The 15,963-nt window shown below is 46.8% G+C and overlaps 1 protein-coding gene across 2 annotated transcripts in view; it reads left to right on the top strand.

Annotated features, from left to right (window-relative positions):
* The window catches only part of E2F1 (E2F transcription factor 1), a 72,213-nt gene extending 60,534 nt beyond the window's left edge, over positions 1 to 11,679 (top strand). For both annotated transcript variants that reach the window (XM_063960215.1, XM_063960214.1), the window contains 3 exons: positions 1,820 to 1,932; positions 2,773 to 2,980; positions 10,431 to 11,679. In XM_063960215.1, coding sequence (XP_063816285.1) covers positions 1,820 to 1,932; positions 2,773 to 2,980; positions 10,431 to 10,648 — 539 coding nt within the window. In that variant the 3' untranslated portion in view covers positions 10,649 to 11,679. The remainder of the gene's footprint in view (positions 1 to 1,819; positions 1,933 to 2,772; positions 2,981 to 10,430) is intronic.
* The last annotated feature ends 4,284 nt before the right edge of the window (positions 11,680 to 15,963 follow it).

Raw genomic sequence — 15,963 nt, 5'->3', positions numbered from 1 at the left:
TGTCTTGTGGAGTCTTCCACCAAGATGTTAGATGCTGATCTTTTAAGTCCTGTAACTTGCAAGGTGGGGCTTCCGTGGCTTTGACAAGTTTTTCCAGCACATCCCACATGTGCTCAATCTGAGATCTGGGGAATTTGGAGGCCAAATCAACACCTTGAACTTTGTCACATTCCTTTAAACCATTCCTGAACTTTTTTTTTTCTCACTGCATTATAGCAAATTATCCTGCTGGGGGACACTGCCATTAGAGAATACTGGGGGACACTGCCATTAGAGAATACTATTACCATGAAGAGGGTACTTGGACAATAACAATGTTTAGGTCTGTAGTACATGTCAAAGTAACATGAACACTGAATAACCGATTTACACTGTCTACAGTGGCTTTCCTTCTTCCCATAGTGCATTCTGCTGCTCTCTCTCCCAGGTAAATGACACACATGCACCTGTCAGTCTACACGATGTAAAAGAAAACTTAATTCCTCAGACCATGTCACCACTTTCCATTGCTCCATAGTCAAGTTCTGACATTCCTCTACCCATTGTAGGTGCTTCTGCAGTGGACAGCATGGGCACTCTCGCCAGTCCACACAGCCCCATACACTGCAAGCTGTGGTGCAATGTGTTCCATCAAAGCCTGTATTAACTTTTTCATCAATGTGTGCTACAGTAGCTCTTCTGTGGGATAGAACCAGCTGGGCTAACCTTTCCTCTGCCCAGACACATCAGTGAGCAGTAGGAGCCTGTGACCCTGTTCCTGGTTTGATTGTTCTTTCTTGGACCACTTTTGGTAGGAACAAATTGCGGCATACCATTTTGGGTATGTTCTGACCCAGTCCTCTAGCCATCACATATTTGCCCCTTGTCTTTCACTAAGATCCTTATGTTTGCCCATTTTTCCTGCTTCTAACACATCACCTTTTAAGAACTGACTGTTCACTTGCTGTATAATATATTCCGGATGGTGGTCATTAGGTTGATGTGAGTTAAGTCAACATACATTGGGGTATGCTCATCCACATCCATACTGTATATTTACTGAAGACTGTGGAGGTTCATCACAAAATCAACTTTATATATACAATGGGAATTATCCCAGAGGCCCTGAGTACATTGTAAACTGTTAACAATACAATGGTGTAGTATGTCTTGCTTCTTTTTATGTACCGCCCTACATGTGAGTGGAAAAAGACTATCTGGTCGAAATACATGAAGAATTATCTTCTGTAAGAATATCCACATAAGGGAAGGTGTTTTTTTTTTTTTTTTTTTTGTTTTTTTTTGTCTGCGCTTTGAACATGTTTTCTCATATTGTATACATTAGGTTGACATGAGTTTTTCACTTTTTTAAACCTTTTTTTTATACTTTACGATCCACGTAGACTACAATTAGGAACGGTAACCTGGCATGTGAGCGAACACAATGCACTAATTGGGGTTCCCCTGTCACTTTTTCAAAGATGACACGAAAAAAGTAAAAAAAAAAGTGTTGACCTAATGAACCACATCCATATATTCCACCCCTTGACAGGTGCCATTGTATACACAAATATAGAAGAAAAAAGGGGGGCCTGGACTGCACACCCTAATACTAGAGATTTCAAGAGGTGCTCTCATGCTGAGGCTTCTAAGACTTCTCCAGTCAGTAGTTTTAATGTTATGGCTGTATGTTTTCTCCTTATTTAACTACTCTGGGCATACAAGGATATAAAATTATCATGGCACCGTGCTTCCATAGTGAATTCATGTATGGAAAGGCACTGATACACTGGGCGTTACATTAAGTTTTGTTAAAAACGTTCCTTAACGGTTTTCACATTGGGTTATGTCACCTGCCAGGATCTCCGCAGTATCGCCGATCCCTCAGAGCGGATGTTGATGGTGATCAAAGCTCCACCAGAAACCCAAATGCAGGTTTCCGATCCCACGGAGGTAAGGAGACCGATTGGTGTACACACTAGTGTTCCTCGCCATCAGCTACAAACACAGCACTGGACATCTACTATTGTATATCCTGAAACTTAAGTTTATATCAAGAACCACAATGAGCGCTCATCTGGTAGCAAAAACAATAAAAATAAAGACCTAAGAAATATCACTCTTAAGGTGCTTACAACCTAGGCGATTTTGAGCTCCATGTAACTCACTTTTTATGTTTTGAGCTACTTTGAGCTCTAAATCTCCTAGAGTGTATGGCCGGGCAGTGAGCGCTGATGCGCTCTCCCGATATCATCGCTGGCCGCAGTCTGCCTTTTTTACCGGCCGAGAGAACCACTTTCCATTCTATTGTGGAAAGTGGTTCACCCCTCTGAAAATCGCTCGGTGTGTATGCACTGATTTTTTTTTTTTTTTTTTCCAGACCGATTTTTCACATCAGCGCTCTGCATGCACACTGCCAAAAACATCCAGTGTGTAGGCACCTTTTAGATTTTCCTAATGCAGGATTCCAGAACTTCAGGCTGCAGTGCTTGCTTCTGACAGTCAAGGCTACATAGTCACAAAAAGCAACTTCACATGAATGTAGTGCATATGAGAAGTATGGCAGTATTTCGATGTCTTTGACTGTAATAACCCTTTCACACTAAAAACCTAGGTCTAGCCTGGGTTAGTGAGCCCTGTTTTATGCCTTTTACAGCTGCTGAGATGGTCTTTACACTGCCAGCTGGACACTTGGAGATGTCCTCATGGCCAGGTGCCAGTGAAACGGCTGTCTGCAAAGGTGGTTGTGAGAACACAGTGGTTTCTTGAGTCTCATTTTCTTTTCCTCCCTAGGGTCTACAAATTTCCCTGAAGAGTACCCGTGGACCCATTGATGTGTTTCTTTGTCCAGAAGACACTTCTGGAGTCTGCAGCCCTGTCAAAAGTCCCACAAAAGCCACGCGTTCCTCCAATCCCTCCCCCAGCACGCACAATTCTGATGATTCGTCTACATTGACTTCTTCCCAGGACATTGGCTTGGGCTTACGGCCTTGTGATCAAGGTGAGGTTTCACCTCTTCTACATTAGATGAGCGCGATATGTGAATGTAAACCTTGGTTATCCCCTGGGGTATCTTACAATCTCTATCTCCATCCTTTTTTATCTACTAGGATTTTAACCTTGTATAATACAGTGCCATGTGTGTAACTATACAGGGTTTTTATTACCTCCTTCTATAGTCTGCTGTTGCTCCCTAGACCCCCATGTATCTGGCATTAGGCTTATGGGTCATGTTAGGTGGGCATGTGCAGCAATTAAGTGACTCTGGGCATTAAGCCCAGGTTACTTAATGTGCCCTAATGTAGGCTGCAGTAGGTTGAACCTGATGAGTGGCTGGGCATTAGGCCAAGTCTACTCCTTGGTATCGGATAAGGGGGACCCCTATTGTGTGGCATAATGGGTAAAAGGGGCACTTATGTGGTGTATTAGGGGACCTACTGCATGGGAATGTGTAATAAGGGGCTATACTTTGTGGTCATATCCCTTACCTGTGAGGCCATGCTTTTTGCGCTTTTTTTTTCTTTTCTTTTCTTCTTACGTCCGTCCTAGAGGATGCTGGGGACTCCAAAAGGACCATGGGGGTATAGATAGGATCCGCATGAGCTTGGGCACAATGAAAAGACTTAAAACTGGGTGTGAACTGGCTCCTGCCTCTATGCCCCTCCTCCAGACCTCAGTTAGACTTTGTGCCCAGGACTGACTGGACACTTACTAGGGGAGCTCTCCTGAGTTTCTCTGGAAAAGACTTTTGTTAGGTTTTTTATTTTCAGAGAGACCTGCTTGCTACAGGCTCCCTGCAGCGTGGGAGTGAGGGGAGAGAAGCAGACCTACTTCTTAGTTTAAGGGCTCCAGAGGGTTCGATCACTTGGTGCGCCTAGCTGCTTTTTCCTGGAGCCACGCCGTCACCTTCCTCACTGAAGCCAGAAGAAAGAAGTCTGGTGAGTATGAGAAGAACAGAAGACTTAAGTAACCAGGTACAGCGCAGCGGTAACACTGGGCTCCATGCTTCCACACACTAACACTGACGGCACTCACAGCAGATTACTGGGGTCCGGGAGCCGGCAGAAGCCTTTTCGGTGCCTCGTCACCGTTTCTCAGACCCCCGCCGGCATTTTCAACTTTTCAAATTTGGCGGGCTGAAGCGCGCTGGTAAGGGGCGCGGCTTACAGCGCCATTTTTCTCCTCCACACGCGGCTGAAGGAGACGCTGGCCTGGGACCTCCGACTCCTTGCAAGTAACGTGGAGCTATTCGAAGGGGGGAACCGGCACAGTTGTGGTGCATTTGTTATAGTTTTAAAGCAGCGCTGGTCAAATACAGGTTGAGTATCCCATATCCAAATATTCCGAAATACGGAATATTCCGAAATACGGACTTTTTTGAGTGAGAGTGAAATACTGAAACCTTTGTTTTTTGATGGCTAAATGTACACAAACTTTGTTTAATACATAAGTTATTAAAAATATTGTATTAAATGACCTTTAGGCTGTGTGTATAAGGTGTATATGAAACATAAATGAATTGTGTGAATGTAGACACACTTTGTTTAATGCACAAAGTTATAAAAATTATTGTCTAAAATTACCTCCAGGCTGTGTGTATAAGGTGTATATGAAACATAAATGCATTCTGTGCTTAGATTTAGGTCCCATCACCATGATATGTCATTATGGTATGCAATTATTCCAAAATACGGAAAAATCCCATATCCAAAATACCTCTGGTCCCAAGCATTTTGGATAAGGGAGACTCAACCTGTATATCCCTTATAGGGATATTGGGGCGCTGGGGTGTGAGCTGGCATACTCCCTCTGTGTCCTATATCTGGGCTTCATTGTGGGCCTGTCCCCTAGCTGAGACATTCGGTGTCTGTGTGTCGATTAAATGTGTCGGCATGTCTGAGGCTGAATGTTATTCACCGGAGGAGGTTGGAGCGGATGCGGGTCTGGATTTACTCACATTGTACTTAGCAATCAATACAAATGTAGCTTCTTTATCAAAGAGGTTGGATAAGTCTGAGTCAGACGCAGGTGTGGAAAAAGTCCATAGAGGAGGCTTTGTCTCAGGTGCAGACCCCATCGGGTTCGCAAAAGCTGCCATTTACTCAAGTGGTAGATACTGGTACCGACACGGACTCTGATTCCGAGATCGATTTTCTCTGAGGCTGCTTTGCATCCACGTTTAGTGAAGAGTATTCAGTACATGATTGTGGTTATAAAAGATGTTTTACACATTTCTGATGAGCCGGGGGTGCAGGAAACAAGGATTTGCTTGCTCAAAGGGAAAAAAACCTGAGGTGAAGTCCCCCCCCTCTCATGAAACGAATACTCTTTGTGAAAAGGCTTGGGAGTCGCCGGATAAGAGGGGGCAGATTCCCAAGAGGATTTACATGGCGTATCCTTTCCCCTCTGATGACAGGGAAAAGTGGGAGTCGTCTCCAAATGTTGACAAAGCTCTATCTTGTTTGTCTAAGAAAGTGGCGCTTCCGTCTCCTGACACGGCAGCTCTCAAGGATCCGGCGGATCGCCAGCTGGAGACGTCTCAAGTCCATTTTCGCTAATTCGGGTGCATTGCTCAGACCTGCGGTGGTGTGGGTGAGTAGTGCTATTGCTAAATGGGCTGAGAATTTAGCTAATGATATGGATTCCCTTGAAAAAGATAATGTTCTTTTGACTCTTGGTTATATCAAGGACGCTGCAGATTACCTGAAGGATGCGGCGAGGGACGTTTGTCTCTTGGGATCAAGAGCCAATGCCATGTCAATATCGGCAAGGAGGGCGTTGTGGATCCATCAATGGAATGCGGATGCTGACTCCAAGAGAGCTATGTAAGCTTTACCCTTCAAAGGGAATGTCTTGTTTGGGGACGGCTTGGCGGACCTGGTCTCTACCGCGACGGCGGGTAAGTCCTCTTTTTTTTTCCCCTATGTTCCCACACAACACAAAAAGGCACCACATCAGCAGATGCAGTCCTTTCGTTCCAATAAATACAGGCGTGGAAAAGGTTCGTCCTTCCTCGCTTCTAAGGGTAAAGGAAGGGGTAGGAAGTCGCCTGCCGTGTCGGGCGCCCAGGACCAAAAGTCCTCCCCTGCCTCTACCAAGTCCACCGCATGACGCTGGGGCTTCCCTGGGGGAGTCCGGACCGGTGGGGGGCCGTCTGCGAGTCTTCAGTCAGGTCTGGATTCAATCAGACCTGGATCCTTGGGTCCTAGAGATTGTGTCTCAGGGATACAAACTGGAGTTTCGGGAGGTGCCCCCTCACCGGTTTTTCATTTCGCCCTTACCAGTGTCTCTTCCGGACAGGGAGTTGGTGCTGGCAGCGATACAAAAATTGTGTAAACAGAGGGTCATTGTTCCTGTTCTCCCGTCACAACGGGAGGAGGGGTTCTACTCGAGCCTATTTGTTGTGCCGAAACCGTACTGTTCGGTCAGCGATTCTGAATCTAAAATCCCTCAATCCATACTTGAAAGTTTTCAAGTTCAAGATGGAATCTCTTCGAGCGGTGATTTCCAGCCTAGAAGGGGGGGATTTTATGGCGTCAGTCGACATAAAGGATGCCTACTTACACGTCCCGATATTTCCTTCGCATCAGGCCTTCCTCAGGTTTGCGATACAGGATTCTCATTACCAATTTCAGACGTTGCCGTTTGGGCTTTCGACGGCCTTGAGGATTTTCACAAAGGTCATGGCAGAAATGATGGTTCTCCTTCGCAAGCAAGGGGTTACAATTATCCTGTACTTGGACGATCTCCTGATAAAGGCGAAGTCCAAGGAATGGTTGGTAAGGAGTGTAGATTTGGTGCTGTCTGTGCTGCGACAGCACGGTTGGGTGTTAAATTTGCCGAAATCTCAGTTGATTCCGACCACTTGGCTGTCTTTTCTGGGCATGATTCTGGACACGGGGTTAGAGTATATCTTCCAGAAGAAAAAGCTCTAGAATTGCAGTCGATGGTCAAGGAACTTCTGAGGCCGAAGAGCGTGTTCATCCATCACTGTCCTCGGGTTCTGGGGAAGATGGTTGCGGCGTACGAAGCCATTCCGTTTGGCAGGTTTCATGCCTGGGTGTTTCAGTGGGACTTGCTGAGCAAATGGTCCGGGTCTCACCTGCACATGCACCGGAATATAAGTCTATCTACCAGAGCCAGAATTTCTCTCCTGTGGTGGCTGCAAAGTTCTCACCTCCTAGAGGGACGCCGGTTCGGTATCCTGGACTGGGTACTTCTGACAACAGATGCAAGTCTCCGGGGCTGGTGTGCAGTCACCCAAGGCAGAAACTTCCAGGGGAGATGGTCGCTCCAGGAAGCTGGTCTCCACATAAATGTTCTCGAGTTAAAAGCCATTTACAACGGCCTGCTACAAGCAAGAAGCCTTCTTCAGGGTCGATCTGTCCTGGTACAGTCAGACAACATCACAGCGGTGGCACATATAAACAGTCAAGGTGGAACAAGGAGCAGAGCGGCAATGGCGAAGGCCACAAGAATTTTTTGCTGGGCAGAACACGTGAGCGCCCTATCTGCAGTCTTCCTACCGGGAGTGGACAACTGGGAAGCGGATTTCCTCAGCAGACACGATCTCCATCCGGGAGAGTGGGCTCTTCACCAAGAGGTTTTTGCGGAAGTGACGAAGCGTTGGGGAATTCCGTTGATCGACATGATGGCGTCTCGTCTAAACAAGAAGCTCCCGAGGTATTGTTCCAGGTCAAGAGACCGCCAAGCCAGTGCGGTGGACGCCCTGGTGTCTCCATGGGTGTTCAAGTCGGTGTATGTGTTCCCTCCACTTCCTCTCATTACAAAGGTACTAGGGATCATTCGTCGAGCAAGGGTTTAGGCAATTCTCGTCGTTCCAGATTGGCCAAGAAGGGCCTGGTATCTGGATCTTCAGGAACTGCTTGTGGAAGATCCTTGGCCGCTTCCTCTAAGAGAGGACCTGTTGTTGCAGGGTCCATGGGTGTTTCCAGACTTGCTGCGTTTGACGGCATGGAAGTTGAGCGCCAGATCTTAGCTCGTGAGGTTATTCCTGGAGAGGTCATTCCTACTCATTAAGGCTAGGAAGGAGGTTACGGCGAAACATTATCACTGTATTTGGAAGAAGTATGTATCCTGGTGTGAGACTAAAAGGGCTCCTGTGGAAGATTTTAATTTGGGTTGTTTTCTCCACTTTTTGCAGGCAGGTGTAGATGCAGGCCTGAAATTGGGCTCCATAAAAGTGCAGACTTCAGCATTGTCTATTTTCTTTCAAAAGGAATTGGCTGTCCTCCCAGAGGTTCAGACGTTTGTGAAAGGAGTAACATATCAATCCTCCGTTTGTGGCCCCATGGGATCTTGACGTGGTCTTAGTTTCTCATGTCTTCCTGGTTTGAGCCTTTGCGTAAGGTTGAGTTGAAGTTTCTCACCTGGAAGGTAGTCATGCTGTTGGCGCTGGCGTCTGCCAGGCGAGTGTCTGAGTTGGCAGCCTTCTCATAAGAGCCCGTACTTGATTTTTCATTCAGATAGGGCAGAATTGAGAACTGTCAACAATTTTTACCGAAGGTGGTGTCTTCGTTTCACATTAACCAACCTATTGTGGTGTTGGTGACTACAGATGCTGTGGCAGTTACAAAGTCTCTGGATGTGGTGAGGGCTTTGAAGATCTACATTGCCCGAACGGCTGTTGCCAGGAAAACTGAGGCGCTGTTTGTCCTGTATGCTTCTAACAAGATTGGTCATCCTGCTTCAAAACAGACTATTGCACGCTGGATTTGTAGTACGATTCAGCAGGCTCATTCTTCGGCCGGTCTACCGGTGCCGAAGTCTGTGAAAGTGTGGCTCGTCTTGGGCAGCTGCCCGAGGTGTCTCTGCTTTACAGCTTTGCCGAGCGGCCACCTGGTCAGGTTGAAACACTTTTGCTAAGTTCTATAAGTTTGATACCCTGGCTGAGGAGGACCTTGTGTTTGCTCAGTCGGTGCTGCAGAGTCGTCCGCACTCTCCCGCCTGGTCTGGAACTTTGGTATAAACCCCACGGTCCTTTTTGGAGTCCCCAGCATCCTCTAGGACGTAAGAGAAAATAGGATTTTGGTACTTACGGTAAATCCTTTTCTCCTAGTCCGTAGAGGATGCTGGGCGCCCATCCCAGTGCGGACTGTTACTTGCAGTGTTTTCTTGTTGGTTCACTTGGTTTATACACGGGTTGTGTATTTCTGGTTTCAGCTTGTTGCTGTTTATTCATACTGTTATCTGGTTTACTGTTACTCTGGTTGTACGGTATGGTTGTGGTGTGGGCTGGTAAGTTTGTAGCCCTTAGTTTACACACAAAATCCTTTCCTCAAAATGTCCGTCTCTCCTGGGCACAGTTCCTAGAACTGAGGTCTGGAGGAGGGGCATAGAGGAAGGAGCCAGTTCACACCCAGTTTTAAGTCTTTTTTTCAATGTGCCCAAGCTCCTGCAGATCCAGTCTATACCCCCATGGTCCTTTTGGAGTCCCCAGCATCCTCTACGGACTAGGAGAAAAGGATTTACCGGTAAGTACCAAAATCCTAATTTTTTTTTTTTTTTTATTTTTTTATTGCACAGACCCCTACCAAACTTCTTGATGCTACCCGGCTGGCGCAATTTTCTGTGGAAGACCCAGATATAGGGGTGTATTCAATTAGTCAGAAACTGCTGTCTTGTCGTAAAAACTGCAGTTTCCGACTGGAATAGTTGGAAAGGGGTTCCGATCTATTCAATCCAGGCTCAGTTTTTCCATCTTTCCGGAATGGTCTGAATACATGCAGAACGGCTGCTTCACGCGTGTATTGTCAGAAGCGGGGCCAAACCGCTCTGGTTTGGCCTGGCACCCCGCATTGAATAGAGTGCTGTTGGGTCCTTGGTCCTGTCGGGTCAAAAGTGCAAATAAGTAGGAGGACTTGGCAGCAAGGTGTAACAGCATTTTTCATAGACGCACCATGTAGGGTAATCCTCTTGATTAGGACATAGAACAGTATCCTATTAGATACGATCCTTTCAGATGATTGAAAACGGCCTGCAGCGCTATTTTTGACCAGTGGTCGTTATCGTGCTGTCCAATTATAGGCCATTTTTACAAGCTGAAAAAAGTCCTGCGACACTGCAATAATACTCGGGATCTGGGACAAGATCCCAATCCCATGTGTTGCAGCTCCCTGATAAGTGCTGTGTAAACTACCGCAGCTAATTGGAAACCACCCATAGTGTCAGTCATCCTATCACAGTCAGCCCTCCTGATGAAGGTGTGGTATAACACTGAAACGGTTGCTGCCATTTGGCTGGCTGTGATGGGGTGATGCTGTCTCACTTAAATATAAGTTTCTGAGGTTTGGCACTTGGGATACAATTATATACGCACACTAAGTAATGAGTATTCTGGTATACTTATTCTGTGATCCATGCCCATAATTTAAATGATTTTGTATATAGCACACACTGCCTTTTCACACAATGTACCATTTTGTTTTTAGAATCATTGCTATCACCGGAGACTGATCTTCCATTGGGCTACACTGCAGAAGACCTTCAGCTTTCTCCTGCTGCTGCCCTGCCAGACTTTCTTTCAGATGAGTTCATCAGTTTGTCTCCTCCCCTTTCTCATGAGTACCACTTTGGGCTGGAGAACAGTGAGGGTGTCAGTGAACTCTTTGACTGTGATTTTAGCGACCTGGCATCATTCGACTTGTGAACTGAGAAATGCATCCATATATTCCTAGCATCTACACAAAGTTTGTGCCCAAAATCACACTTCGAATACTCCATGATTTCAGACAAACAAGATTTTCGAGTTCACTTAGCAGAGTTAAAAGGACTTGGCTTAAAAAGACAATAAAAATGATATTATACTCTTCTGTATAAGTGTTCTGGGTGGTGTGGTTCTGTAGCAATCATAGCACTTTGAGCTGCTGTACATATAACAAAGAATCTTGTGGGGGATTTTTTTCTCCAGAAGACCTGTATGGTCCCTCCAAAACCTAGGAGCATGCAGTCTTGCCTTCCACAATATGTTAAGTGGTGCACTTAATTATGGCATTCATACAAACTAACCTGCTGGTTGTTGAGGGTGCTGGTCTTTGCTTTATCTGTCCCTTAAAAGAAGTTGTGATGTTTCTTTATAATTTATTTAATTATAAATCATTGTTTTATATTCTGCGCCAATTTAATAGTAAAACCATTTATGTAATAAGGTAATGTCAGATGAGCATTCTTGAAAGATGTGTTTCAGGATTCTACAACCGGAGTTCTGACAAACTATGCTCTGAATTATCCTTGTCACAGTAAAAGTGTGTTAAAAGCAGTACAGTATAATGTAACAGGGTAACTTCCAGTGTGTAATGTGTCAGTGTTTCAGCTTTAGAATGCTGACTGCTACATTTTTGTAGTAGAAAAACTCAAATTTCTTAAAGGTTTAACTATATAAATCTAAACTGCATAAGATTGCTTTGTGTGGTCTTTGGTCATTTAAATTTGAAATTTTTCCCTCTACTGGATGCTGCTCACAGAAAAGGCACAGAGGATTCCCCCCCCCCCTAGCTCAGTATATAGTATATAGTGTTAGCAAAACAGTATTTATAAGTGTTTTGTTTTGACCTCTCGAGGTTTAGAATGTCACTTCATGACTGTTCATCTAGAACAGACAGGATCAGTGTATTTGCGAATAACCTTGCTTAATTTATCTGTTAATCCTGTTCTTGTTTGCCAATAAATATTTTTCAGCTGTATGGTCTATTCTTGAATTGGTAACATATTAATATGTTAAACGGATGTTTCTTTTTCATCCACTAGGGGTCACTGGAGTACTCTTGGGATATGGACGGCCTCCGCAGGAACAGGGCACTGAATAATCAAATTCAGTAACTCCTCCCCTCCATACTCCCATAGTGTTTTTTCTGTGCTCGTCAGAGCAACAGGGCTGGTGTGGCGCTGCCACACTTAATGAATATTTTTTTATTTTATTTTTATTTTTACAACTTAAGACACATCCCTTCCCAGTTTCTACTAAAAACATGGGTCCGGGATTGTGCCGCTGCACGGAGCAGCGCATGGCGTGTCGGTCCTCACAAAGAGCACCCTCACAGCCACACGCAGCTCACTACCTGCTGCAGGACGGAGCTTACAGATAGAAGCCCCGTCGCAGCCATGAACTGCTGCAAGAGCTGGACGGAGCTTGCAGGAAGAAGCCCCGTCGCAGCCCTCCCTACACTTCAGATTCTGAGGTATCGTCTGACAGGACAAGGTATGCTGGGGGGACGGGGCATTCAGAGCACGCTGCCGCCCCGCTGTGTGGGGTCCGTGTTGTACCCGCCGCTACTCCCGGCCGCCCGCCCCAGCCGCGCTGTCCGGGCTCAGCGCCCGCCGCCAAGAGCCGCCGCACTCCGTGCACACCCGCTCCGCCTAGCGCCACCAAGAGCCGCGCCGGCTCGCCGCACTCCGTGCACACCCGCCGGCCACACTTCCACGGCCGCTCTCCTTATATCGCGCTCCCTGCACTTCCTCCGGACAGGACCGGCTACCCACAGCGCTACACGGAGCACAGGGGTAGGGGGAGAGGTCTGTACAGGCAGCGCAGCTGCAAGGAGAAAGCATAGGCTGCATGGCTGCCTGCATATTACATAATGCTATGCTGCATGGGGTATAGTGTGCTGCATGGGGTATATTAATAGGCTGTTAAGCCTATATTAAAGGCAATGTCAGGTACAGGTTATAAAGTCATGTATTGTAACCTGCCCTGTGATTCTAACTGTAAGCATGGAATGTGGGCCTTTTTTTTTTTTTTTAACATGTTTCCTGTGTTTTCCTATGATTCCAGAACCCGGTGTCATTCCTCTGTTACGTGGCCGCCGCTCGACACGAGCGGCAATATCGGAGTCTCGGATGAGCCCGCCAAATCTATCGGAGGGGTCTCAGCCGTTGCAAAGGTCCAACTTCACTTTGGGTAACAGGTATTAATTTAATTGGTCTTACAATTTAACCGTTTCTGCTATGTTGCAGTCTGACAATTCTATGCCAAACCTCACGGCGCTAAATAAGGGTGAGGAGGGCACATTAGACCAGCAGTCAGATAGTGCAGTTTTTGACACATTGATAATGACCAGTGCGTCAGTCTCTGAAGTTTACAGAGACTAAGGAGCCTCTAACATATAATAAGTCGTATTTACTAAACGACAGATCTCCAATGGGGTTCTTATTTAGGATATCTTAAGATGCTAGTAGAAACGCAAACTGACCGAATAACCGGTTCTCTACCTTCTACTTACCCGTTTCCACACAGTGACATCTACATTGGAGAATCCGCAATTGGTGGATTCGTCTGTGTCAAACCTTATAAAGACCCTTCAGACGTAAGATAGATTTGGGTCACTAAGGCGCTCTTTGTATGGGAACAATGACGATCACGTTATACTTATCGTTAATCAAATCTGAGAAGCTGCTGAGTGTCTATGTACAACTTTGGCTGCCGGCTGTTAGCTCGCTTCTCGCTTTTCATCGTTGCTCGTTACAGCACGACATGTACTCTAGCTGCGTTCTTGGCAAGCGGAGTCAGAGGTCAAAGACCGGTGGCACAGAAGTTGTTTGGTCCTAAATTGGACAAATGCATTTCTCAGGCGGGGGGGGTCTAGTTTCCTGCCATTGCCTCCACCGGTACCAAGACGGTAATACTCTGGTCCGGCGTTCAAAGCCTTTCGACTTCAGTCCTTTCAAGGCTGTGGTAGAGACACAGCCACGCCTTGTAACGCCAGGGCGCTAAAGTCACCAACAAGCCAGTGGCTTGCGGGCTCCCAGGCCATCTCGGATTTCCAATTGTGGAAGCGCGCCTTCAGACGTTACAATTGCCGGGATTCCAGGCATCCACTGATGGAGGTATCCGCAATTTAGTGTTAAAAGAAAGCTGTCTCCCGCCACTGCGCTTTTTCAAGACAGGCCTGCCTCTGTCGGACGACAAGAAGGCGTTTTGGCAGATTGCCATTCAGTCTCTGCTGGATTCAGCAGTTTTTAATTCCGGCCCTGGTACACCAACAAGGTCAGGGTTATTATTCCCGTCTGTTTGGGGTACCGAAGCCGGAGGGCTCCATCAGTCTCAATCAGTAAGTCACTTTCTACTGATTGAAGATGGAATTTCTGCGATCAGTAATTGCAGATTTGTAGCCACAAGATTGCATGATTGCGCTTGATCTCACGGTTGCGTACTTCCACGTTTCGATTGGTCGCCTCATCAGAGGTTCTTGCGTTTATCAATACGCCTCACCCATTAACAGGCTCTAACCGTTTGGCCTCTCGTCAGCACCTCGGGTATTCACCAAAGTGATGTCTGTGCTGATAGCCCATCTCAGATCCCTGGCAGTGACAATCGTTCCGTACTTAGACGATCTGCTCATAAAAGCTCCGTCTCCACAGGTGCTCCTCCAACTTGCGCTGCTAACGTACACCACGGTTGGAGTGTCAACTTCAAGAAATCGCATCTAATTCCGTCTCAACGACTTCAATTCCTAGGTATGATTCTCGATACGGTAAATCAAGACTTTACCTACTACATCAGAAAGTACAGATTCTTCACATCTGGTACAATTAGTGCTCAAGCCACGCACAGTCTCGGTACATTTGTGCATTCGCCTATTAGGAGCAATGGTGGTGGCTTTCGAAGCGCTTCAGTTCGGAAGATTTCACTCGCGTCCATTTCAACGGCATGTGCTCGCACAGTGGTCGGCCTCGCATCTGCAGATTCACCACAGGGTGCGGTTGTCGCTAAGGGCGAGGGTGTTTCTACTCTGGGGCTCAAGGTACACAATACCCGCAGGCGGCAGCTGGAATTGAATAATTCTAACGGCAAACGTGAGTCTCAGAGGTTGGGGAGCTGTGGTTCAACGACAGGGTCTCTGGGCGGATCACGACAGATTGCTGTCTATAAAGGTCCTGGAACTCTGCGCAATTTACAATGCACTACGAGTACACATGCTTCCCTCTCGGACTGTCCAAGTGCAGTCAGACAACGCGACGGAAGTCGCATACATCAACAACCAAGGAGGAACGAGTAGCCGCATGGCAATGCGGGCAGTAGCTCGAATCCTCAATTGGCCAGAATACCACCAGGTGATATTGTCGGCAGGGTTCATTCCGGGAGTGGACAACTGGGAGGCGGATTATCTCACCCGTCGGGATTTTCATCCGGGAGACTGGGCATTAAATCCAGAGGTGTTTCAAATGTTGGTCCACAGGTGGGGTTACCCTCAGGTGGACCTGATGGCATCTCGCCACAATTACCAAACGCCCCAGTATGTGTCCAGAACGAGAGATCCAAGGGCAGTGGCGGTGGATGCTCTCACAATGCGTGGCCATACAGCCTCGTGTATCTGGTTCCACCGTTTCCGCTGCTCTCTCGGTTGCTAAAACGGATCTCAGAGCTTGGTTCTCGGATCTCCGCGGTCTATTCTTGGCTGCTCCTATGTCCAGACCTGTTCCAACAGGGTCCGTTCTTTTACCCCGATTTTAGTGCGGCTGCGTTTGACGGGGTGGCTGTTGAGACCGCCCTCTTAAGAAGAGAGGGCGTTACAGTATCGGTTATACCAACCATGTTACGAGCTAGGAAGCCGGTTACGGCAGCTCATTAGTACAGAATTTGGCGTGCCTATATAGGTTGGTGTGAAGCTCAGAAGTTTCCGACATCTTTCAAGTTATCCTGTCTTTTGTTATTTCTACGGACGGGGTTAGATGGAGGACTGCGTTTATCTGCACTGACGGTGCAGGTATCTGCGTTGTCAATTTATTTTCAAAGACGATTGGCTCTTTTGCCGTCGGTATACTCTATTTCTACAAGGTGTCCTCAGAGTACAGCCTCCATTCATTCCACCTGCGGCGCCATGGGACTTGAATCTGGGTTTAGATTTCTTCCAGTCTTCATATTTTGAACCCTTACAGCCAGTGGATACAAAGTTTCGCACTTGGAAAACAATTTTTCTTCTAGCCTTAGCTTCGGCAAGGCGTGTTTCAGATTTGGGTTCCTTGTCA

The sequence above is a fragment of the Pseudophryne corroboree genome, chromosome 3 (assembly GCF_028390025.1).
Source record: "Pseudophryne corroboree isolate aPseCor3 chromosome 3, aPseCor3.hap2, whole genome shotgun sequence".
Taxonomy (NCBI): domain Eukaryota; kingdom Metazoa; phylum Chordata; class Amphibia; order Anura; family Myobatrachidae; genus Pseudophryne; species Pseudophryne corroboree.
Note: the sequence above shows the minus strand (reverse complement) of the source record. Positions and strands in the feature narration are given on the sequence as shown.